We start from the raw sequence: 25,050 nt of genomic DNA on the forward strand, positions 1-25,050 counted from the left end.
TTCTGCTGGTTCCAGCTCTGTGACAATGCAGTTGGACAGTGAAGATGAAGAGGATTTCCTTGCCAATCTATGATTCATCATATTTACAGTACATATGCAAGGAGTGGACTTTCTGGAACTGGTGGAGACACACAGCTGATGGTGACAGTGTGTACTGCAGTGTGTGTGTGAGAACAGTGGCAATATCTGGAGGAAACCATTGAGCAGCTAGCCAGCCAAGCAGCACAACAACCTGGAGAGAGCTGGAGAGTGATGCCTAGCGTACACATCATTATTTGAGTTAAGGTGCTTGTTCAATAAGATAGCATATATACCTTGTTCTTAGCTTGTACCTATAATTGTTGATCAGTTAGGTAGCATGTTAACTACCAATACACTGCATAAAACTATAAATTGTTCAGAATGTGTAGGTTTACTAGTTAAAAAGAAAATAAATAAAATGTAATTGTTCAATAATTCAATGTGTTGTGTTTAAAAATATGTTGTGTTTATATTACTTTTACAAATAAAAAAATATGATAAATCTAAACTATCAAATGTCAAATCATATTTTTCACCGAGATGGCCAGTCAATTTGAGTAACGTTATTGTATATTCTACGTAATGACGCAGTTTTGCGTAATGGCGTCATCACACAATGACATCACAACGTCTTTTAGCAACAAATTGACCTGCCTCTAGCAACTTCCCCTGAAAATGAGTTGGCAACACTGCCCACAAGCATGCAATGGCTGCAGCATTATGTTGGTGAAGAACAACTTCAGAAACTTGCAGTCAAAACTAAATTACCCTTGATCACATGATTTATGTAAAGTTCACGCAGTCTACATGTAGGCGCAAGTCGGAAACATTTTATCCCCATAATGCAACCCTTTGAAAGCAGTGACCAGCAATGGCCACAGACTTGACAAAAGTGATCCGCTCGAATGAGCCCATTGTTTTTGACCCCAGGAATAGCCCTGTAGAATGAGTATGACTGATTTTTCCCATAACTTTTTCTAGTGTAAACAAACAAATACATATGGTTGAACAGTGTAAACAAAGTAGTGCCCTACAATCAATGTATATAAACTTTTTTAAACAAAGTTTATTGTAGAAAATATATACATATTTACAAACAGTATAAAAAAGTCATTTTTTTTTTTTAAATAACTAAAAAGCCCAAAAAGTATTAATCTAACAAAAGGCTCAAATCACATTTAGGATTAGGCATCATTAGCACAATAACCTTTTAATAGTACTCCAATTTGGCACCAATGGCACAAGGTAAACACAGATATAACATGAAAATAAATAAAAATTAAACACTCAACAAGGTGCAGAGTTGTGGGTTCAGAACCCATCATCAGACTCACCACCCATGTTCCCTAGAGAGCAGATTTGTTCCAATATCTCAAACTCTGAATAGAGTTTCACCTCTGAGCTCCTGACCCTACCCTGCCCTCTCCAGAAGCCTTTGACCCCAATGACCCAACAGATTCCAAATGCTCACTCATGTCACTCAGACTGGACCTTACAGAGCTGTTACTATGGAAGCTGTTGCTGTGGATGGAGCTGTAGGAGCAGTTGCTGTAATTAAAACTGTAACCATGTGAGCCTTTGCCGCAACTTTGGTGAGAGAAATTACGACCACGGGAACCTTTGCCATAGGAACCGCTACCCTGAGAGTCATTGCTAAGGGAGCCTTTGGCATATGAGTCATTTCCATGGGAGCTGTTGCCATGGATACTGTTCTCAGTCCCTGACACCTGTCGCCCCTCCCGTTGTGAGGGCGAGGGATCCTTCTGCTGAATCTCTCCACCAGATTTCGCCACACTGGCTAACTCACTAGCAGGGACGGGGGGCACTTCCTGTGGGTGACCCTCTGACCCTCTGAGGGTGGCTGGAGCTCCGGGGGTACATCCGTTGGGCTGGCCCTCTGACGGAGTATTGGGGCCATCGCCTCCCTGGAAAGACAACCCAGAGAATGAGATTGAATAGGACCCAAACTACTGACAGATATTCACCACCGACACTCAGAATCTACACTGCTTAACACTTGAATATCTACCAAAGAAACACCATCCCTGACGACAATCTTAGTACATACATACTGTACACCACCCATACCGCACAGACTATTTACAGAAGGTGCCGCATCAACCTTATCTCCCGTGTCCTGGTCCCCTGCCCCAACAAGAGGCTGTCCAACACTGGAGGACAGCTGGGGTGGGCCAAAGTCGGACTGGTCAATCCCTGCCATGGAGGCCAACTGGCCCAGTCTGAGAGACATAGCAGAGCATAGGGTATGTGTTAGAATACACAGGATAAACACTGGAGAAGCAGGATAATCATTACACAACAAGTAACGTCCCCTCACATCTAAACCCCCCAGCCTAGAAGTAAGTCTCAATATTTGTCCCATTGAGGTGAAACTCCACACATTCAAAGAAAAACTGTCCATTTCTTTCTTTACCGAGGAACTTTGTTAACCCACCAATATATATTTTGCCAGTCACAAGGCTTACCCAGCATCCCTGAGCAGGTCCAGGAAGGCGTGGAACTTGCCGAAGGAGCTCTCAATGCTGTCCAGAACCGCATCGTCCTCCAGAACACTGGAGGGGCCAGTAGCAGGAGCATGCAGTGCCTCCGACAGGGAGAAGTTGATACTGCGCAGCCGAGCGTTCTCCAACTCATACTGAACAGACAGAGCAGTTGATCGACAATTAAAACACACACACGATAAGAATAAAAAAGGGGCATAGGTTACATACAGTACCAGTCAAAAGTTGGGACACACCTACTCATTCAAGGGTTTGTTTATTTTCTACATTGTAAAATAATAGTGAAGACATCACAACTATGAAATACCACATATGCAATCATGTAGTAACCAAGGCAAAGTAACCACCCTTTGCCTTGATAACAAACAGCTTTGCACAATCTTGGCATTCTCTCAACCAGCTTCATGAGGAATGCTGTTCCAACAGTCTTGAAGGAGTTCCCAAATACACTACTGTTCAAAAGTTTGGGGTCGCTTAGGAATCCATGAAAACATTAATGAAATGAGTTGCAAAATTAAAAGGAAATATAGTCAAGACAAGGTTATAAATAATGATTTTTAATTGAAATAATAATTGTGTCCCTCAAACTTTGTTTTCGTCAAAGAATCCTCCATTTGCTGCAATTGCAGCCTTACAGACCTTTGGCATTCTAGTTGTCAATTTGTAGAGGTAATCTGAAAAGAATTCACCCCATGCTTCCTGAAGCACTTCCCACCAGTTGGATTGGCTTGATGGGCACCTCTTACGTACCACACGGTCAAGCTGCTCCCACAACAGCTCAATAGGGTTGAGATCAGATAACTGTGCTGGCCACTCCATTATAGACAGAATATCAGCTGACTGCTTCTTCCCTAAATAGTTACTGCCTAGTTTGGAGCTGTGCTTTGGGTCATTGTCCTGTTGTAGGAGGAAATTGGCTCCAATTAAGCAGCATCCACAGGGTATGGCATGGTGTTGCAAAATGGAGTGATGATCTTGTAGAAGGAAGGATATTTTACCCTGTACAAACCTCCCACTTTACCACCAGCAAAGCACCCCCAGACCATCACATTGCCTCCACCATGCTTGACATGGCGTCAAGCACTCCATCTTTTCATTTTTTCTGCGTCTCACGAATGTTCTTCGTAATCCGAACACCTAAAACTTAGATTTGTCTGTCCAGTGTCTGTGTTCTTTTGCCCATCTTAATATTTTCTTTTTATTGGCCAGTCTGAGATGTTTGTTTTTTTGCAACTCTGCCTAGAAGGTCAGCATCCTGGAGTCGCCTCTTCACTGTTGACGTTGAGACTGGTGTTTTGCAGTTACTATTTAATGAAGCTGCCAGTTGAGGAATTGTGAGGCGTCCGTTTCTCAAACTAGACACTCTAATGTACTTGTCCTCTTGCTCAGTTGTGCACCGGGGCCTCCCACTCCTCTTTCTATCCTGGTTATAGCCAGTTTGTGCTGTTTTGTGAAGGGAGTAGTACACAGCGTTGTATGAGATCTTCAGTTTCTTGGCAATTTCTCGCATGGAATAGCCTTTGTTTCTCAGAACAAGAATAGACTGACGATTTTCAGAAAAAAAGTTATTTGTTTCTGGCCATTTTGAGCCTGTAAACGAACCCACAAATGCAGATGCTCCAGATTCTCAAGTAGTCTAAAGAAGGCCAGTTTTATTGCTTATTTAATCAGACAACAGTTTTCAGCTGTGCTAACATAATTGCAAAAGGGTTTTCTAATAAACTTGGATTAACTAACACAACGTGCCATTGGAACACAGGAGTGATGGTTGCTGATAATGGGCCTCTGAAGAACCTTTGTAGATATTCCATCAAATAAAAAAAATCTGCCGTTTCCAGCAACAAGGGTCATTTACAACATTAACAATGTCTACACTGTATTTCGAATCAATTTGATGTTATTTTAAATGAACAAAAAAAATAGCTTTTCTTTTAAAACAAGGACATTTCTAAGTTACCCCAAACTTTTGAACGTTAGTGTATGCTGATCACTTGTTGGCTTCTTTTCCTTCCCTCTGCAGTCCAACTCATCCAAAACCATCTCAATTGGGTTGAGGTTGGGTGATTGTGGAGGCCAGGTCATCTGATGCAGCACTCCATCACCCTCCTTCTTGGTCAAATGGCCCTTACACAGCCTGGAGGTGTGATTTAGGTCATTGTCCTGTTGAAAAACAAATGATAGTCCACTAATCGCTAACCAGATGGGATGGCGTATCACTGAAAAATGCTGTGGTAGCCATGGTGGTTAAGTATGCCTTGAAATCTAAAGAAATTCCCGACAGTGTCACCAGCAAAGCACCCCTACACCATCACACCTCCTCCTCCATGCTTCACTGTGGGAACCAGACATGCAAAGGTCATCCCGTTCACCTACTCTGCATCTCAAAGAAACAGCGGTTGGAACCAAACATATAAAATTTGGACTCAGACCAAAAGGGCAGATTTCCACCGGTCTAATGTCCATTGCTCGTGTTTCTTGGCCCAAGCAAGTCTCTTCTTCATATTGGTGTCCTTTAGTAGTGGTTTCTTTATAGCAATTCGACCTTGAAGGTCTGATTAACTCAGTCTCCTCTGAACAGTTGATGTTGAGATGGATCGGTTACTTATTTGGGCTGCAATTTCTGAGGCTGGTAACTAATGAACTTATCCTTTGCAGCAGAGTTAACTCTGGGTCTTCCTTTCCTGTGGCAGTCCTCATTAGAGCCAGTTTCAACATAGCGCTTGGTTTTTGCTACTGCACTTGAAGAAACATTCAGTTCTTAAAATGTTCCGCAATGACTGACCTTCATGTCTGAAAGTAATGATGGACTGTAGTTCCTCTTGTCTTATTTAAGCTGGAGACTCTTCCTTCCCACACTAACTTTAAGCACCAGCTGTCAGAGCAGCTCACAGATCACTGCGCCTGTACATAGCTCATCTGTAAATAGCCCATTCAATCTACCTCATCCCCATACTGTATTTATTTTTTCATCTTGCTCCTTTGCACCCCAGTATTTCTACTTGCAGTCATCTTCTGCACATTCTAACATTCCAGTGTTTAATTGCTATACTGTAATTACTTCGCCACCATGGCCTATTTATTGCCTTACCTCTCTTATCCTACCTCATTTGCACATGTTGTATATAGATTTTTCTACTATATTATTGATTGTATGTTTGTTTATTCCATGTGTAACTCTGTGTTGTTGTATGTGTCGAACTGCTTTGCTTTATCTTGGCCAGATCGCAGTTGCAAATGAGAACTTGTTCTCAACTAGCCTACCTGGTTCAATAAAATGTGAAAAAAATAAAGACTTGGTCTTTTACCAAATAGGGCTATCTTCTGTTAACCACCCCTACCTTGTCACAACACAACTGATTGGCTCAAACGCATTAAGGAAAGAAATTCGACAAATGTACTTTTAACAAGGCACACCTGTTAATTGAAATGCATTCCAGGAGACTACCTCATAAAGCTGGTTGAGAGAATGCCAAGAGTGTGCAAAGCTGTCATCAAGGCAAAGGGTGGCTACTTTGAAGAATCTCAAATATAAAATACATTTAGAATTGTTTAACAATTTTGTATTTACTACATGATTCCATATGTTATTTCATAGATTGGATGTCTTCACTATTATTCTACAATGTATAAAATAGTACAAATAAAGAAAAATTGTTGAATGAGTAGTGTCCAAACCTTTGACTGGTACTGTACATGTATGCAAGTTATACCATCTTCTCACAAAAATGGTAGAATATTGTATACTCTGCATTTTAGTCTTACTAGTACAAAAGGTTGGGATGACAGTCCGTACCTCCATGAGACGAGTGTCTGCCTTCACTCTGGCCCTCCTTTCCTCTGCTAGTCTGAGCCGACACTCCTCCAGCTCCACCTGTAGGAAAAACAGGAGAACTGCACTCCATCACTGTCAAATCAAAACACCCATGTCGGTATGTCTGCCTGTCAGTCAGTCAGTCAGTCAGTCAGTGGGAGAGCAAACATGCCTGGTGTTTGTGGGGCTTGTCAATCAGGATGCACCTCAGTTTGAAGTAATCCATTCAAAATGCCCCACTAAGTACAGTATGTGCACTGTCTGCTACCATATGGGCTTTACCTGTACACGTCTGTACTGTCTGACAGTGATCCTCTCATGAAGACTAATTGGTGACAGAGTTTTTGTCTCAACCGCTTCCTCCTCTCCCTCCTCCTCTGACTCAGTCTCCATCGTCACCTTGACAGTGGCAGCGCCCTGAAGAAGACCATATATTAGACATCAACAGAACATATGACCACAACACAGGTCAGGCACATAGGGATTACATGTGGCCAGAAAGTGTCAGAATTAGTCTCTAACAGTGTTAGATAAATGGATTGCTTACCTCAAAGCTCTGCTCTGCCACTGTATTACCTGGAGGAAGTCCTCTGTCAAGATAGGAGGACATGAAAGGACATGAAAATAAGAGGATATTCAACCACTCATGGAGGACAATGGAAGTTGATTTTAGTCTTTATTATTGAAATTAAAAGATAAATAAAGGCGTTTCATCTTGTAGGAGGAAGATTCCTGTAGTCATTCTCCTCGACGACTGCCCTTACCTCTGTCGTCCAGCACGTTCTGCAGTGCGCCATGGGATACACCTGCTGGAGCAGGGGTGTGGCTGCTGGAAAACAACTGGACTCCGCCTACTGGCAAACCTGCGAGGACCTGGGGCAGAACCATATATGGTCAACACCAGCGGGAAATGATATGAGGTCGGCAGTTGAAAATAATGTGATTATTAATAGAACATCACAGGGTTAATTCGTATGGTAACTACATAGGGAAGTTTCATCTCAACACGATATGAAAGTCAATACGTCACACACGTCAAACAAAGCATTACGTACACTGGTAGCAAGCAAAGAGAGAGGATGCCGTAGCGAACTAACTAGAAATAAGTGAATTGTTTAATTCCACAGTTAGCCAGAGTTAGTTACATGTATTTACTGTTGGTTAACTACCGCTATTAGACTTTTAGATACCGGGCAACCATAATGCTACTTCCTAGCTCCAGAAAGGATGTGGTGGCTCTAGTTACATTTACCCATTTAAAACATATCCACTGTTATAGTGTATAGTACCACAGGGTGACTGTGTGTTTGGAGGCTTAGTATTGAGAGGCTGATAGCTAAGGGAGAGTTAACAGTGACCTGGATTGTGTTCATTATGGAATGCAACCGGAAACAAAATAAATGTTTCCTATTGGACAAGTCTAGGTGCGCCCTCTATATTTCAGTCCATTGTTTTCCGTTTGGAGCCTATAATGAACACGACCGTGGGCACATCTCTGCATCACTGGGGGGGCAAAGGTCAAAGAGAGAATGCCTTGGAAACAAATATCTACTCCCTTGAGAGTAGATGATCAAAAGTACCTATCCTAAATGTTGCTTTTCCTCTAGCTGTATTTCCCAGTATTCTTCTCTTAAGGATTGGAGGTTTCTGTGAGTCTTTGAGGGCTGGAGGCTTGATCCAGGAGTACTACAACATAAAACACGGAGCACATACTACTGAGAAACCACCATCATCAACCCCAAAACACATCTTCACACATGTATAATACAGTATGTATGTATGTTTAATAGCCAGATAGGCCAGGAGAAAATGTACCTGAGAGGATTGACCATTAGCGTTCATGAGAACTCTTTCGATCACGGACTTCATCAGGTCGTTGTCTGTGCGAGGAGGAGAGGAGTAAGAACAACTCGTGTTAGGCCTATAACAAACTCTCAAAGGAAAAAACTGCAAAACGAGTAGATATGATCATTCTGAGATGTCTACTTCCAAAATATACCCTTTTGACAGGTGCCATGAGTAAAACAATCCCATCCAATCAGAGCAGAGCAGTGTCAGTTGGAACTTACCCACCAAGGGGTTCCTCCTAATATCCAGGACGCAGAGAGTAGAGTTGGACTTTAGAGCCTCCAGCAGAGACCGTGTCCCATCGTTGGACAAACCACACTTCTGCAGATCCAAGGCTACAATGCAAAAAAACAATGCAAAAAACTACAGGTAATAGCACTATTAACAAAGAAGTTTTGATATAGTGTTCCTTAATATACACAACGCTGGATTCGAGCCCAAGGAAACTTGACTTGAAAGTGGGTCAATGAGACTGAACATGTCCTCTGACCTTTGACCCAGAGGTCCTCAGCCAGTTCCTGTGCGAGGGCGGCCGCCCCTCTGTCTCCCACCAGGGTGTTGCAGTTGAGAGTGACCCGGCGGAGGCCTCCCATGCCCTCGAATTCAGGCCTCCTGTACCTCAGAGATTCAGCCCAGGCTGCACTGTGCCTCCGCATTGCCTGATGCTGCAATGCAGGGGAGAGGTCAGTCAACTGGAGGTCAGACACACAACCCCAAACAACAAGGATGCACGATTCTGCCCAATTGTTGAATGTGTAATGACTTCAATACAGATCTTCTCTGAGTATGTCATACTGACCATCCCCACTAGAGGGAAACAGAGCTCACTGTAATGACAGTCACAGATGGCACACATACTCATTCCATTTATCAATTGTGTGTCAAGGCTTAAAACAGATCTCTTCACAGTCATCTACACTGACTGAAGTGGATTTAACAAGTGACATCAATAAGTGATCCTAGCTTTCACCTGGATTTACCTGGTCAGTCATGGGAAAAGCAAGTGTTCTTAATGTTTTGTATACTCAGAGTATATAAACCTTGGATTGGGATTGCTAGCCATTGTGCGGCTTTGAAGCCACCGGTTGGCCATATTGGTGCTTCCCAGTAGGAGCGGTCCTCCATAGGAATTAATGGAATTCTACAGTATTTCAATTAAAAGTATTAAAATAAAAAAATTACATGTAATACTTTTGTTATAGTGGGGACAGGAACCTTAGTTCTCAAAAAAATGATACCACCATGTCTTTGTGAGATGCAGAGTAGGTGAACAGATGATCTTCGCAAGTCTGGTTCCCACCGTGAAGCATGGAGGAGATGTGATGGTGCTTTGCTGGTGACACGGATTTATTTAGAATTCAAGGCACACTTAACCAGCATGGCTACCACAGCATTCTGCAGCGATACGCCATCCCATCTGGTTTGCACTTAGTGGGACTATCATTTGTTTTTCAACAGGACAATGACCCAAAACACTCCTCCTGGCTGTGTAAGAGCTATTTGACCAAGAAGGAGGATGATTGAGTACTGCATCAGATGACCTGGCCTCCACAATCACCCGACCTCAACCCAATTGAGATGGTTTGGGATGAGTTGGACCGCAGAGTGAAGGAACAGCAAGTGCTCAGCATATGTGGGAACCCTTCAAGACGGTTGGAAAAGCGTTCCAGGTGAAGCTGGTTGAGAGAATGCCAAGAGTGAGCAAAGCTGTCATCAAGGCAAAGGGTGGCTATTTGAAGAATTTCAAATACAAAATATATTTAGATTTGTTTAACACTTTTTGGTTATTACAAGATTCCATGTGTTATTTCATAGATTTGATGCCTTCACTATTATTCAACCATGTAGAAAATAGTAAAAAATAAAGAAAAATGTACGTACAATACCGTTCACTTAGAAGTGTCCTTATTGTTGAAAGAAAAGCAATTTTTTGTCCATTAAAATAACATCAAATTGATCAGAAATACAGTGTAGAGTCATTTACAACATTAACTATTGTAGCTGGAAACGGCAGATTTTTTATGGAATTTCTACATAGGCGTACAGAGGCCCATTATCAGGAACCATCACACCTGTGTTCCAATGGCACGTTGTGTTAGCTAATCCAAGTATCATTTCAAAAAGGCTAATTGATCATTAGAAACCCTTTTGCAATTATGTTAGCACAGCTGAAAACTGTTGTGCTCATTAACAAAGCATTAAATCTGGCCTTCTTTAGACAAGTTGAGTATCTGGAGCATCAGCATTTGTGGGTTCGATTACAGGCTCAAAATGGCCAGAAACAAAGCACTTTCTTCTGAAACTTGAAGGCCATTCCATGCAAGAAATTGCCACTACTCCCTTCACAGAACAGCACAAACTGGCCCTAACGAGAATAGAAAGAGGAGTGGGAGGCAACGGTGCATAACTCAGCAAGAGTACAAGTACATTAGTGTCTAGTTTGAGAAACAGATGCCTTGTAAATCCTCAACTGGCAACTTCATTAAATAGTACCTGCAAAACACCAGTCTCAACGTCAACAGTGAAGAGGCAACTCCGGGATGCTGACCTTCTAGGCAAAGTTGCAAAGAAAAAGCCATATCTCAGACTGGCCAATAAAAAGAAAAGATTAAGATGGGCAAAAGAACACAGACACTGGACAGACAAATCTAAGTTTGAGGTGTTTGGATCACGAAGAACATTCGTGAAACGCAGAAAAAAATGAAAATATGCTGGAGGAGTGCTTGACGCCATCTGTCAAGCATGGTGGAGGCAATGTGATGTTCTGGGGGTGCTAAAGTTGGAAATTTGTACAGGGTAAAATAGCCTTCCTTCTTCAAGACCCATCAGTCCATTTTGCAATGCCATGCCATACACTGTGGACACCGCTTAATTGGAGCCAATTTCCTCCTACAACAGGACATTGACCCAAAGCACAGCTCCAAACTATGCAATAACTACTTAGGGAAGAAGCAGTCAGCTGGTATTCTGTCTATAATGGAGTGGCCAGCACAGATATATCGATCTCAACCTTATTGAGCTGTTGTGGAAGAAGCTTGACCGTATGGTAAAGTAAGACGTGCCCATCAAGCCAATCCAACTTGTGGGAAGTGCTTCAGGAAGCATGGGGGGAAATTTCTTCAGATTACCTCAACAAATTGACAAAAAGATTGCAGGCTTGCAGACCTTTGGCAATTGGACGATTTGGACGATTCTTTGACGAAAGCAAAGTTTGAAGGACACAATTATTATTTCAATTAAAAATCATTATTTATAACCTTGTCTTGACTATATTTCCTATTAATTTTGCAACTCATTTCATGTATGTTTTCATGGAAAAGGACATTTGTGACCCCAAACTTTTGAACAGTAGTTTATAACATCCTCACTGTCAACTGCGTTTTTTCCCCAGAAAACTTAAATATTTGTATAAACATAACACGATTCATCAACTGAGACATAAACTGAACAAGTTCCACAGACATGTGACTAACAGAAATGGAATGTGTCCCTGAACAAAGGGGGGTCAAAATAAAAAGTAAGTCAGTATCTGGTGTGGCCACCAGCTGCATTTAGTACTGAAGTGCATCTCTTCCTCATGGACTGCACCAGATTTGCCAGTTCTTGCTGTGAGATGTCACCCCACTCTTCCACCAAGGCACCTGCAAGTTCCCAGACATTTCTGGGGGAGGTCCAACAGGTCCCAGATATGCTGAATGGGATTGAGATCCAGGCTCGTCGCTGGCCATGGAAGAACACTGACATTCCTGTCTTGCAGGAAATCACGCACAGAATGAGCAGTATGGCTGGAGGCATGCTGGAGGGTCATGTCAGGATGAGCCTGCAGGAAGGGTACCACATGAGGAGGATGTCTTCCCTGTAACGCACAGCATTGAGATTGCCTGCAATGACAAGCTCAGTCCCATGATGCTGTGACACACCACCCCAGACCATGACAGACCCTCCACCTCCAAATTGATCCCGCTCCAGAGCACGGGTCTCGGTGTAATGCTCATTCCTTCGACAATAAGCGCGAATCCGACCATCACCCCTGGTGAGACACAACCGCAACACGTCAGTGAAGAGCACTTTTTGCCAGTCCTGTCTGGTCCAGTGACGGTGGGTTTGTGCCCATAGGCAACGTTGTTGCCGGTGATGTCTGGTGAGGACCTGCCTTACAACACGTTACACGTGGTCTGCCACTACGAGGACGATCAGCTGTCCGCCCTGTCTCCCTGTAGTCTCACAGTACGGACATGGCAATTTATTGCCCTGGCCACAGCTGCAGTCCTCATGCCTCCTTGCAGCATGCCTAAGGAACGTTCATGCAGATGAGCAGGGACCCTGGGCATCTATCTTTTGGTGTTTTTCAGAGTCACCAGAAAGGCCTCTTTAGTGTCCTAAGTTTTCATAACTGTGACCTTAATTGCCTACTGTCTGTAAGCTGTTAGTGTCTTAATGACCATTCCACAGGTGCATGTTCATGAATTGTTTATGGTTCATTGAAAAAGCGTGGGAAACAGTGTTAAGATCTGTGAAGTTATTTGGAGGGTCCTGAAAAAGGTACGTTTCTTTTTTTGCTGAGTTCACAAACACACAATCTTTTATATGTAGTGCCTTTGGAAAGTATTCAAATCTCTGGACTTTTTCCACATTTTTTGTTAGGTTACAGCCTTATTCTAAAATGTATTAAATCGTTTTTTTAACCCTCATCAAATCGACACATAATACTCCATAATGACAATGCAAAAACAGGTTTAGAATTATTTTCTAATTTATATATTTTTTTTAAACTGAAATATCACATTGACAAGTATTCAGACCCTTTACTCAGTACTATGTTGAAACACCTTTGGCAGCGATTACAGCCTTTTGTCTTCTTGGGCATGACGCTACAAGCTTGGCACACCTGTATTTGGGGAGTTTCTACCATTCTTCTCTGCAGATCCTCTCAAGCTCTGTCAGGTTGGATGGGCTGCGTTGCTGCACAGCTATTTTCAGGTCTCTCCAGAGATGTTCGATCGGGCTCTGGCTGGGCCACTCAGACATTCAGACACTTGTCCCAAAGCCACTCCTGCATTGTCTTGGCTATGTGCTTAGGGTCGTTGTCCTGTTGGAAGGTGAACCCCAGTCTGAGGTCCTGAGCGCTCTGAAGCAGGTTTTCATCAAGGATCTCTCTGTACTTTGCTCCGCTCATCTTTGCCTCGATCCTGACTAGTCTCCCAGTCCCTGCTGCTGAAAAGCATGATGCTGCTACCACCATGCTTCACTGTAGGGATGATGCCAGGTTTCTTTTTTTTAAGTCAAGCAGTTCAATCTTGATTTCATCAGACCAGAGAATCTTGTTTCTCATGGTCTGAGAATTTTTAGGTGCCTTTTGGCAAACTCCAAGCAGGCTGTCATGTGCCTTTTACTGAGGAGTGGCTTCCGTCTGGCCACTCTACCATAAAGCCTGATTAGTGGAATGCTGCAGAGATGGTTGTCCTTCTGGAAGGTTCTCCCATCTCCACAGAGAAACTCTAGAGCTCTGTCAGAGTGACCATTGGGTTCTTGTTCACCTCCCTGGAAGAGTCTTGGTGGTTCCGAACTTGTTCCATTTAAGAATGGAGGACCAGTGTTCTTGGGGACCTTCAATGCTGCAGAAAGGCTTTGGTATCCCTTCCCCAGATCTGTGCCTCGACACAATCCTGTCTCGGAGCTCTACAAACAATTCCTTTGATCTCATGGTTTGGTTTTTGCTCTGACATGCAGTCAACTGTGGGACCTTATATAAAACTGGTGTATGCCTTTCCAAATCATGTCCAATCAATTTAATTTACCACAGGTGGACTCCAATCAAAACTGTTTTTTTCCGTCATTATGGGGTATTTTGTGTAGATTGCTGAGAATTTTTATTTGTTTAATCACATTTAGAATAAGGCTGTAACATAACAACATTTTGAAAAAGTCAAGTGGTCTGAATACTTTCCGTGTGAGCTAAAAGTATTGGGACAATGACATTTGTTGTCGTTTTGGCTCTGTACTCCATCACATTGAAATTAAAATTATACAATGCCAATGAGGTTCAAGTGCAGGCTGTTAGCTTTAATTTGAGGGCATTTACATCCACAGCGGGTGAAACTTGTGTCTGTAACTTTCTCATCATTATTCACAATTCATTCAGGACTATCTGTTATCATGGTAGCATCCACATTAACGTAGAAGTGTTTAGAGACATAGACTAAATAAACTTTTGACTACTTTAATACACAAGTGAATTTGCCCCTATACTTTTGGTCCCCTAAAATGGGTGGACTATGTAAAAAATAAAGTGCTCTAATTTCTAAACAGCTCACCCAATGTGTATGTAAATACCCTTAAATTAAAGCTGACAGTCTGCCATTTAACCTCAAGTCATTGTATTATTCCAAAGTGCTGGAGTAGAGCCAAAACAACAAAAAATGTGTCACTGGCACAATAAAGTACAACAATTTCTAAGATTTTACTGAGTTAAGGGTCATATAAGGAAATCAGTCAATTGAAATAAATGAGCCTCTAATCTATGGATTTCACATGACTGGGAATACAGATATGCATCTGTTGGTAACAGATACCTTAAAAAAAAAAAGAAGAAAAAAAAGAGAAAGGGCATCAGGATCATGTCAGCGTATCGCTGTGCATTCAAATTGCCATCGATAAAATACAATTGTGTTCATTGTCCATAGCTTATGCCCATACCATAACCCCACCACAGGGCACTCTGTTCACAACGTTGACATCAGCAAACCACTCGCCCACAAGACGCCATACATGTGGTCTGCGGTTGTGAGGCTGGTTGGACTGCTAAATTCTCTAAAATGACGTTGGAGGCAGCTTATGGTAGGAGAAATGAACATTCAATTCTCTGGCAACATCCCTGCAGTCACCATGCCAATTGCACGGTCCCTCAAAACTTGAGACATCTGTGGCATTGAGTTGTGTGACACATTTTAAAGTGGCCTTTAATTGTCCCCAGCACAAGGTGCACCTGTGTAATGATTATGCTGTTTAATCAGCTTCTTGATATGCCACCCCTGTCAGGTGGATGGATTATCTTGGCAAAGGAGAAATACACACCAGTAGGGATATAAACAAATGTGCACAAAATGTGAGAGAAATAAGCTTTTGGTGCATATGGAACATTTCTGGGATCTTTTATTTCAGCTCATGAAACATGGGACCAACACTTTACATGTTGCGTTTATATTTTGATTTAGATCTCATAATATAATTTAAAAGTAGGCAGCACGGTGTCTGTAATAGAATAAACATGGAAAAACTAATGTAGACATTAATAAATGCATTTCTACAGCCAAAATATTTTTTACAAACAGTGGGGAGTGCCAAGATGGAGGCACAGTGGCTTCAACACAGCGCCTCCTATCAGTCATCTAGTGTATATATAAATATTTGCAAAGGAAGGGTTGGTAAGACCAAGCTCATAACAGAGGTCCAGTACCTTGATGATGTTGGCCATATGCTCCGCTCCTCTCCAGGTCAGATTGCAGCCTGTGAAATCCACTGTCTTTATAGATGGAGAGTACTTCACACTCTGGCAGATAGCTGAACATTAGAAAACACCAAATCAGACAAAAAAGATCATGGTCATAACTTGCACACAAGAACACATTTTCCCACTACATCTCACTCACCTTCTAACCCCTCGTCTGCTAGAGGACAATGAGCCAAAGAGAGATTTTCCAAAGAGACACTTTTGGCTAAACCCTGGAATAACAACAAACTAGCATTAGTGGGTGCCTTGCAGAACCTTAAGTTGGTTCAGGTGAATCTGCCTCTACAACTACCTACCTTGGTAAGAGTGATAAGGTCTCTCTCTCTAAATGGAAGACCATGGAGTTGGAGGGTCTTGAGGTTTGGTGAAGCTGTCAGACACTCCCTGAGTGCTTTACACAGTTTAAACGTCATCTCCTTGGAGCGGATGGCTGGAATCTTCTTCCTATTGCCAGCCCTGTACCTTTCTGAGAAAGGTAATGAGAAGAGACCGTACAAGGAATAAGGATAGATTATAAAGCAAGGGGCTCCTACTTCAAGTTGTTTAGCCAACTTCATGTTTACCTGGCTCTCCGATGCCGAGACCACTTTGGTAGCAGCTTCTGACTGCAACATGTTGTAGCTGTTTATTGATGGTCAGAGAGTTGAGTATGGGTGTCCAGTCTGTCAGTTTGAGCCGGTCCCCGTTAAAGTCAAGCATCCCTTGACTCAGGTTTGCCTTGACTGCTGGCAATGGGACTGAGTCCTGCATAGCGCATGCATAATCATAATATGCCTCGAAGTCTTGGGCACCTCTGCGCCGAATTTGGACTGTGTCCAACATTTCCAATCTAGTGGCAGAAAAAACAGTTAACTTAAAGGACGCAATATGGAGGTTTAGGAACTTGTCTGCGTCAAATTGTGGCTTGAATGTTTATTTAATATCATATAAATAATATTAATACATTTTATTTAATGAAAGTAGCTATATAAATCCTTAGTTTTAGGCAAACATAGCTAATACGTTTGCTAATGCCTAGTCTGATTAATCAGGCTTTAATAAACAATAAATGGGTATATATAGCCTTATACTAATGCCTGAAAAATATTGTAAGATGTTCCTTAAAAGCCTGAATGTTGAATAAAATTATATTTAAACTTAATCTACCGGTTGTCTATGCGGTTTGTCCATCAGCTGCTTGAAATTTGAGACAAAATATCCACAGGAAAGTATTGTTTACTCAACTTTTTAGAGAGCTGGTAGGTATATGGTTCAGTTCAGCACAGGGGTAAAGTCAGTTTTATATTGGATATTCGGTTTGCTCCTCAATAGCGTTGAATCAACCATACCATGACATAGCCCTTGATCATGACTAGGGTTGCACATTTTGGGGACTATTCAGAGGTGGAAACTTTCCGTGGGAATTAACAGGAATATATATGGGAATTGAAGGAAATATATGCAAATTAAAATTAATACCATTTTAATGTAGATGTTTTTTGCATTGGATATATTTACCATATATACTATATATATATATATATATATATATATAATATACCATATATACATCATATGGAGACCGAAACATAAACCTTTTACCTTATTATAAGTAGACATAATTGCAAATGATTAAATCCTTCCAATAAAAAAATAAGCATAATTTAGTTACAAATTGAACTTTAATTAAATGAGTTGACTCTTCACATGGGATGATTTCACTCAACAACAAAAAGGAATATTGAATGATCCATCACATCTCCCAAAAACATTTAACATACATCTGTAAAATGAGTCTACAAACTAAAGCTTTGGTTGTCTTCCTCTCAGGCTTCCATGTCTTCTCCTTGGACCTCCTCAATGTCCACCTCTTGAACATCAGACTGAGGCCTCATCTTCACTGTCACTTTCCAACCTTGTTGAGGATGGCTCGTTGTCAGGCTCAAAAAGCCTCAAATTTGCCCGGATGGACACCAATTTTTCAACCCTTGTATTGGTCAGCCTGTTGCATGCTTTGGTGTGTGTGTTCCCAAACAAGGACCAGTTGCACTCTGAGGCAACTGATGTTGGTGGGATTTGGCAATGGGAAAGAGCCTCAGATCCACAAAGTCCCTTCCACCAGGTGGCTGATGAGATATGTTGGCACGACTGCCATATTGCATCTCCATCCCAAAAGCCCTTGCTTGGAAGTGTAGTTCGCCAGACTGCAAAGAACCTTTCCCTCATCCAGGCCAAGGTGGCATGACATGGTAGTGATGACACCATAGGCCTTGTTGATCAGGATGCTCTTGCCAGCATACTTGGGGTCCAACATGGATGGGCTTCAGGCAGAAGTATTCACACTTTTTTATGTATTTCAGAACTGCAGTTTCCTCTGCTTGGAGCAACAGTGAAGTGGGCAGGGCAGTACGTATTTCTCCTCTTACATCTGCAAGCAGAGTCTGAACATCAGACAGGATGGCATTGTCTCCCTCAATCCGTGCAATGGCTACTGCTATAGGTTTCAGGAGTTTCAGGCTGCTTACCACTCTCTCCCAAAATACATCATCCAGGAGTATCCTCTTGATGGGGCTGTACATATCGGCAGACTGTGATATGGCCATTTCTTGGAGACTCCTTCCCCTCCAGGAGACTGTCAAACATGATGACAACACCACCCCAACGGGTGTTGCTGGGCAGCTTCAATGTGGTGCTCTTATTCTTCTCACTTTGCTTGGTGAGGTAGATTGCTGCTATAACTTGATGACCCTTCACATACGTAACCATTTCCTTGGCTCTCCTTGAGGAGCAGATTCAATGCATGTTGTAACGGTTTTGACTTGAGGTTATTATTTATAGGGGTGCCAGGTAGGTTGTGCCTACCAGAGAAAACATTGGTTTCTCCTTTTGGTTTGGGAGGGAACGAGTCCCATCTGGTCCGTCAAGTCTACACCAATACAAAGGACTTATGTAAAAGTCAGGATGGAAATAAACTTTTCATAAACCCTTAAAACATTGGAAAGAACTTCCAAAACAACTATATTATTTTGCGTGGGTTGTATTAACAACATCAATGATTACACACACATACAATAATATAACACAATGAGTTCTGGTTCCTCCAGAAATGTCCGGTACCTCGGGCCTAAAAAGAGTCCTGCCCGGTAAAGTTCAGGGAACTCAAGTGACTTCTGTCACGCAATGTTTACATTTACATTTAAGTCATTTAGCAGACGCTCTTATCCAGAGCGACTTACAAATTGGTGCATTCACCTTATGACATCCAGTAGAACAGTCACTTGTTTGTCCGTTCATTCAGTGTAGCGTAAACCAAGTATTAATCATACAATCAATATAACAATCATTTTACCACAGAACTTTAAAGCGTATCAACTCTTACTAAGTCCTCAACTACAACTAACTACATAAATCATCACAGTATACCTCACATCAAAACAAATTATATGAAATACTGTATACAAAAAGGTGGTAGTCAGTCGGTCAGTCAGACAATCCAATCCGCCAATAGATCTCCAGCGGAGAAAGGCCACGAAGAACGGAGAGGTGTAATCCACGGACGCAAAGAGTGGCTCCAATCCTGGGTAAACTCTCTTAGGCTACAATTCACACGTTTAACGGCAACAAAACAAATGGAATTTGAGAAGCTTCGGAACTGAGGGTTGAACACATCCTCATTCACGTCTCCATCACAACCCCACTTTTGCGCAGCTGATGCTGGCTATTTAATTGGGAATTAAAGGGAAAGCGTCCTATTGGAGGGAGAAGCACTGAGACGGTTCAGAAAAATTCAGGGCCGTCACAATGTGCAGCACAGCCAATGGGTTTAATGTGAGGGTAGGACTCCTCCACTTTAGACCAAGCAGCCATCATGTTCACAGCATTGTCTGTCAACAGTGCAAATACCTTCTGTGGTACAAGGTCATTGATGACTGCCTTCAGCTCATCTGCAATGTAGAGACCGGTGTGTCTATTGTCCCTTGCGCCTGTGCTCTTGTAGAATACTGATTGAGGGGTGGAGATGATGTAGTTAATTATTCCTTGCCCACGAACATTCGGCCACCCATCAGAGATGATTGCAATACAGTCTGCTTTCGCTATGATTCGCTTGACTTTCACTTGAACTCTGCATCCAGCAAATGAGTAGATAAAGCATGTCTGGTTGGAGGGGTGTATGCTGGGTGAAGAACATTTGCAAATCTCTTCCAATACACATTGCCTGTGAGTATCAGAGGTGAACCAGTTGCATACACAGCTCAAGCAAGACATTCGTCAGCATTTCTCTGACTACGTTCCTCCGTTGAGTCAAACAAACTTCGGATTCCAGGAGGACAATGAGCTCTTGCTATCAATAAGGTGTCTGATTTATCATTCTCACCTCGAATAGAACTAGAGGGACTTTTGTCAGACGTTGCTTATTGTGATCGTTTGACATGTTTCTACAAACTGTAATGGAACTCTTGACTTTTCGTCTGGATTTTGCACTCGCGCATTGTGCCTTTGGAATAGTGAATTAAATGTGCGAACAAAACAGAGGTATTTGTACATACATATGGACGTAATCGAACAAAACAAACCTTTATTGTGGAAGTGGGAGTCCTGGGAGTGCATTCCAACGAAGATCAGCAAAGGTAAGTGAAGATTTATAATGCTATTTATGACTTTTGTTGACTCCATAACTTGGCAGGTAACTGTATGGCTTGCTTTTGTGGCTGAACACTGCTCTCAGATGATTGAATATTGTGCTTTTGCCGTAAAGCTTTTTTGAAATCTGACACAGCGGTTGCATTAAGAACAAGTTTATCTTTAATTCAATGTAAAAACATGTATCTTTCATCAAAGTTTATGATGAGTATTTCATGTGGCTCTCTGCAATTTCTCGGGATGTTTTGGAGGCATTTCTGAACATGGCGCCAATGTAAACTGAGGTTTTTGGATATAAATATGAACTTGATCGAACTAAACATACATGTATTGTGTAACATTGAGTCCTGGGAGTGTCATTTGCTGAAGATCGTCAAAGGTTAGTGATTCATTTTATCTATATTTCTGCTTTTTGTGACACCTCTCTTTGGTTGGAAAATGGCTGAATGCTTTCTGTGACTAGTTGCTGACCTAACATAATGATATGCTCTGCTTTCGACGAAAGGCCTTTTTGAAATCGGACACTGTGGTTGGATTAACGAGAAGTGTATCTTTAAAATGGTGTAAAATACTAGTGTGGTTGAGGAATTTTAATTAATTGGATTTGTTGTTTTGAATTTGGCACCCTGCACTTTCACTGGCTGTTGGCGAGGTGGGACGCTTGGATGAATAAGGTGCCCAGAGTAAACTGCCTGCTACTTTGTTCCAGATGCTAATATATGCATATTATTAGTATTATTAGTACTCTGAAGTTTCTAAAACTGTTTGAATGATGTCTGTGAGTATAACAGAACTCATATGGCAGGCGAAAACCGGGTCCCAAACGATCCCAGATAGGTTAACTGACTTGCCAAGTTAAATAAAGGTGTAAATCGGACAAATCGGTGTCCACATTTTTTTTTAATGTTATGAAAACTTGAAAATCGGCCCTAATTAAAAATCGTCCATTCCGATTAATCGGTCGACCTCTAATTGAAGGACAACCCACACAGAAAACCGGAAGAGTAAGTTTATATTTAATTTTATTCAACATTCTGCCTTGGAAGGACATTTTAGTAGCACTAAAAACTAAAAGAGAATTGCTACTTTATTTAACAACTTTATAAAGATAAAGAATTTTATAAGGTGGAGCACATTAAGAAATGGTTGGTGCTTAAGTAAATTAATGACAAGAACATTAGCCTACTGGTAAAAAATATACAATTAAAATGTTTAAAAAATAAATCATTATTTTGATTATATATATTATTGTTTATTTACCAGTGCTATTGTTCAAGGATACCATTTTGAAATGTAATGTTTAAGAAAAGTCACTGTATTTTTGTTGTGTTGCACAAACAAATTGCACTGTAAAGGAAAAACAATCGATTGTGTATCCATAAAACCAGGGTCCAGTCTACTCACTAGAGTCCGTAGAAAACAAATCAGATGAGTTAGAAAGTGTTGCTAGACTTTTACTGTGGCCAAACAGTTTTAAAATGGGGTGCCTGGACACTATACAGTACAAATATAGCACTGTACAGAAAAAAAACTATTATTTGTGCCGATGTTAAAGTATGTGGGGAGTACTTAGTAGGGTTTGTACAATCTATATATGGTGTCCTTTCATGGGGCTCTGATTAATACAGTGTTGCTGGCCTTTTACTACACCCATTGCCATGGCCACAATGCAAATCACAGTATAGGCATTGCATACTGACTTAGAGAGAAAAATATATAATTTGTGCCAATATAAAAGTGGGGTGGGGAGTAATCAGTAGGGTCTGTAGAATCTGTATATGGTGTCATTTCATGGGGCATCTATATATGGTTAAACTATATGACATTTCACTGTCTGCTTTTGTATTTCATCTAGATCATGCATTCTATTGTACTAGGTACTAATTCATAGATTTTCAGATGTGTTTTCTTGCTTGATCAAGTGACATATGCAATTATTCTTGAAATAGAAGCCATGTGTGTGCGCCAACGACTTACACGGATGATGGCATGATGGCAAAACGTTTGTGTTTTGTTTTCATTTATGCACTCTTGCACTGTGATTTTTTGGGAACCATGAAGTTTTAGTGAACATCTTTATTTTGCATTCAAGCCTCAGTTTTGGATTTATTCCTTTTTTTCTACAGTGTGCAGTCTCCATCTCTTCCAGCATCTATATAGGGTGTCATTTCATGTACACACAATCTATTGTTTTTCCTTCACAGTGCTATATTTGTACAGTATAGTGTTCAGGCACCCTATTTTAAGCTGTTTGACCACAGTAAAAGTCCAGCAACAATCTGTATTATTCAGAACCCCATGAAAATACACCATATATAGATTCTACAGAACCTACTGAGTACTCCCCACCACACTTTTACACCAGCACCCAGAATAGTTTTTGCTCTATAAACCAATAGGTATTCCATATACAGTGATTCGCATTGGGGGCATTTAATTTACCTTTGGAAATGTTTTAAAACCCAAATGTAATGCAAATGTCACTTAAATATGAACAAATATGAATCATTGTTAATGTGTAGACAATTATGTTTCATATATCATGAATACAGGTTATTGGCACCTTTCTACAATTACCTGGGGCCTTGTATTGTGAGTTTTTTAATGTTGCTGATGTAGCTATAGCTAATTAACTTGCAAGTGGGGTAACTGGCTAATAAGAACTATTTAGCTAGTTAGTAAAAAAAATGTAAATACATAAACCTTGGCTAGCAACACATTGTAGAGTACTGATAGCTGATACACTGATAGCATTTGGGAATAAGCTTCAGATGGATGAGATTGCCATCCAACGTTCCTACTAGTCGCTAGCCATGACAGGTTGCTAATGCTAGCTAACGTTAGTTAGCTGCAGAGTACATAGTGAACAGTTAGCCAGCTATGGCCCCAGTTAAACCACAAGCTATCATTAATAAGCATACATTCACTTTCAATTGTTAATGTCTTATGATTGTAAAGCTAGCTACCAAGATACACAACATGCAACCGCTCACCTGTCAGTTGCTCTAGGAGTTATTGTTTCCTTGGTTTCCTAACCGCGCCAACAGTCAAAACTGTGCAAACCCACCTCTGTTCCGCCAGCAAGAATAACGGCTATGGTACATAAGCAAGAGATTTTCTTTCGAAATAAAAGTCCCGCAAAGAAGATGGTAAAAAATAATAAAAAATGGTCGAAATTCGTAACATTTTATGTTGAAATGTTAGCAGACTTAGAATGTTGTTTAACAATATGAAAAAATGAATACAGTTCATCGCTTTTATAGCACAAATTATATTATAACATTGACATTATTGTTAACAGCATTAAAAGTAATGATTATTATACTGAAAAACATAAACAGAACATGTAAAGTGTTGGTCCCATGTTTCATGAGCTGAAATAAAAGATCCCAGAAATCTTCCATATGCACAAAAAGGATGATAACTCAAAGTCTTTGTATTTTCTTGGTAACCATTTTCTTCCTGGTAAAATTCGAAATCTAGGGTTATAATTCTACATGTAAAATGATTTGTTCTGTATGCCTACTATATTTTGGAGCAGACTTGTCATGGAAAATTCCAACCCAGTAACAAACATGACCAAAACAAAGGAAACATCAATGAGGTCATCAATAACTAGTTCCATTAACTTTCACCTAATGTAGCTATTAATATCATGACCATGTCAATTAAACATTATTACCCGCATGCAGAAATAATTTGTTTTTCAGTGCTGGTACAGCACAGGGCGCATTCCAATCTGTATTATATTTCGGGAATGGGGGCTAGACCAAAAGCATGGACCAGTGAAGCTCTTTTAAGATTGAATTCAAATGGTTATAAGCTGCCGTCGCTGCTCATTTAATTACAATTACAATATTAGAAGTACTCTAGGAAATTAGGGAAGTGTAGTATCCTGTCAATTACCCCAGACAGGAAGCACAGCAACGCCCTATGATTTGAGTAGCTACCATCATGCAAATCTACACTATACAGTGCATTTGGAAAAAGTTCAGACCCCTTGACTTGTTCCACATTTTGTTACGTTACAGCATATTCTAAAATTGATTGTCCCCCCCTCAACCTACACACAATATCCCATAATGACTAGGTAAAGACAGGTTGACATTTTAGCAATTTTATTTCTTTTTTAATATCACATATACATAATTAGTCAGACCCTTTACTCAGTACTTTTTGAAACACCTTTGGCAGCCCTGTATTAGGAGTTAGTCCCATTCTTCTCTGCAGATCCTCTCAAGATCTGTCAGGTTCGATGGGGAGCGTCAATGCACAACTATTTTCAGGTCCCTCCAGAGATGTTCGATCGGTCCAGCCCGGACTTGAAGGAGGACATTCAGACACTTGTCCCGAAGCCACTCCTGTGTTGTCTTGGCTGTGTGCTTATGGTCATTGTTCTGTTGGAAGGTGAACCTTGGTCCCAGTCTGAGGCCCTGAGCGTTCTGGAGCAGGTTTTCATCAAGGATCTCTCTGTACTTTGCTCCGTTCATCTTTGCCTCGAGCCTGACTAGTCTCCCAGTCCCTGCCGCTGAGAAACATCCCCACAGTATGATACTGTCACCACTTTGATTCACCATAGGGATGGTGCCAGGTTTCCTCCAGACGTGACACTTGGCATGCAGGCCAAAGAGTTCAATCTTGGTTTCATCAGACCAGAGAATCTGGTTTCTCATGGTCTGAGAGTCCTTTAGGTGCCTTTTGGCGGACTCTTAGCGGGC

At 41.3% G+C, this 25,050-nt stretch overlaps 1 protein-coding gene across 3 annotated transcripts; it reads right to left on the minus strand.

Annotated features, from left to right (window-relative positions):
- Positions 1-1,063: 1,063 nt before the first annotated feature.
- On the minus strand, positions 1,064-23,453 carry cep78 (centrosomal protein 78). 3 transcript variants are annotated; one of them, XM_035785021.2, is made up of 16 exons: positions 23,326-23,453; positions 16,276-16,541; positions 16,009-16,178; positions 15,852-15,924; positions 15,659-15,762; positions 8,693-8,867; positions 8,424-8,537; positions 8,170-8,234; positions 7,935-8,040; positions 7,119-7,227; positions 6,902-6,944; positions 6,637-6,771; positions 6,337-6,414; positions 2,508-2,677; positions 2,144-2,261; positions 1,064-1,946 (listed from the first exon to the last, which is right to left on the minus strand). In XM_035785021.2, exons 2-16 carry the CDS (start codon positions 16,532-16,534, stop codon positions 1,413-1,415), a joined length of 2,253 nt encoding a protein of 750 aa, XP_035640914.1. In that variant the 5' UTR covers positions 16,535-16,541; positions 23,326-23,453; the 3' UTR covers positions 1,064-1,412. The 3 variants fall into 3 exon arrangements, with proteins under 3 accessions (XP_035640914.1, XP_035640913.1, XP_035640915.1); XM_035785020.2 differs by having other exon boundaries at positions 2,126-2,261; XM_035785022.2 differs by having other exon boundaries at positions 1,688-1,946; positions 2,110-2,261.
- Positions 23,454-25,050: the final 1,597 nt, after the last annotated feature.

The sequence above is a fragment of the Oncorhynchus keta genome, chromosome 14, assembly GCF_023373465.1.
Source record: "Oncorhynchus keta strain PuntledgeMale-10-30-2019 chromosome 14, Oket_V2, whole genome shotgun sequence".
Lineage (NCBI taxonomy): Eukaryota > Metazoa > Chordata > Actinopteri > Salmoniformes > Salmonidae > Oncorhynchus > Oncorhynchus keta.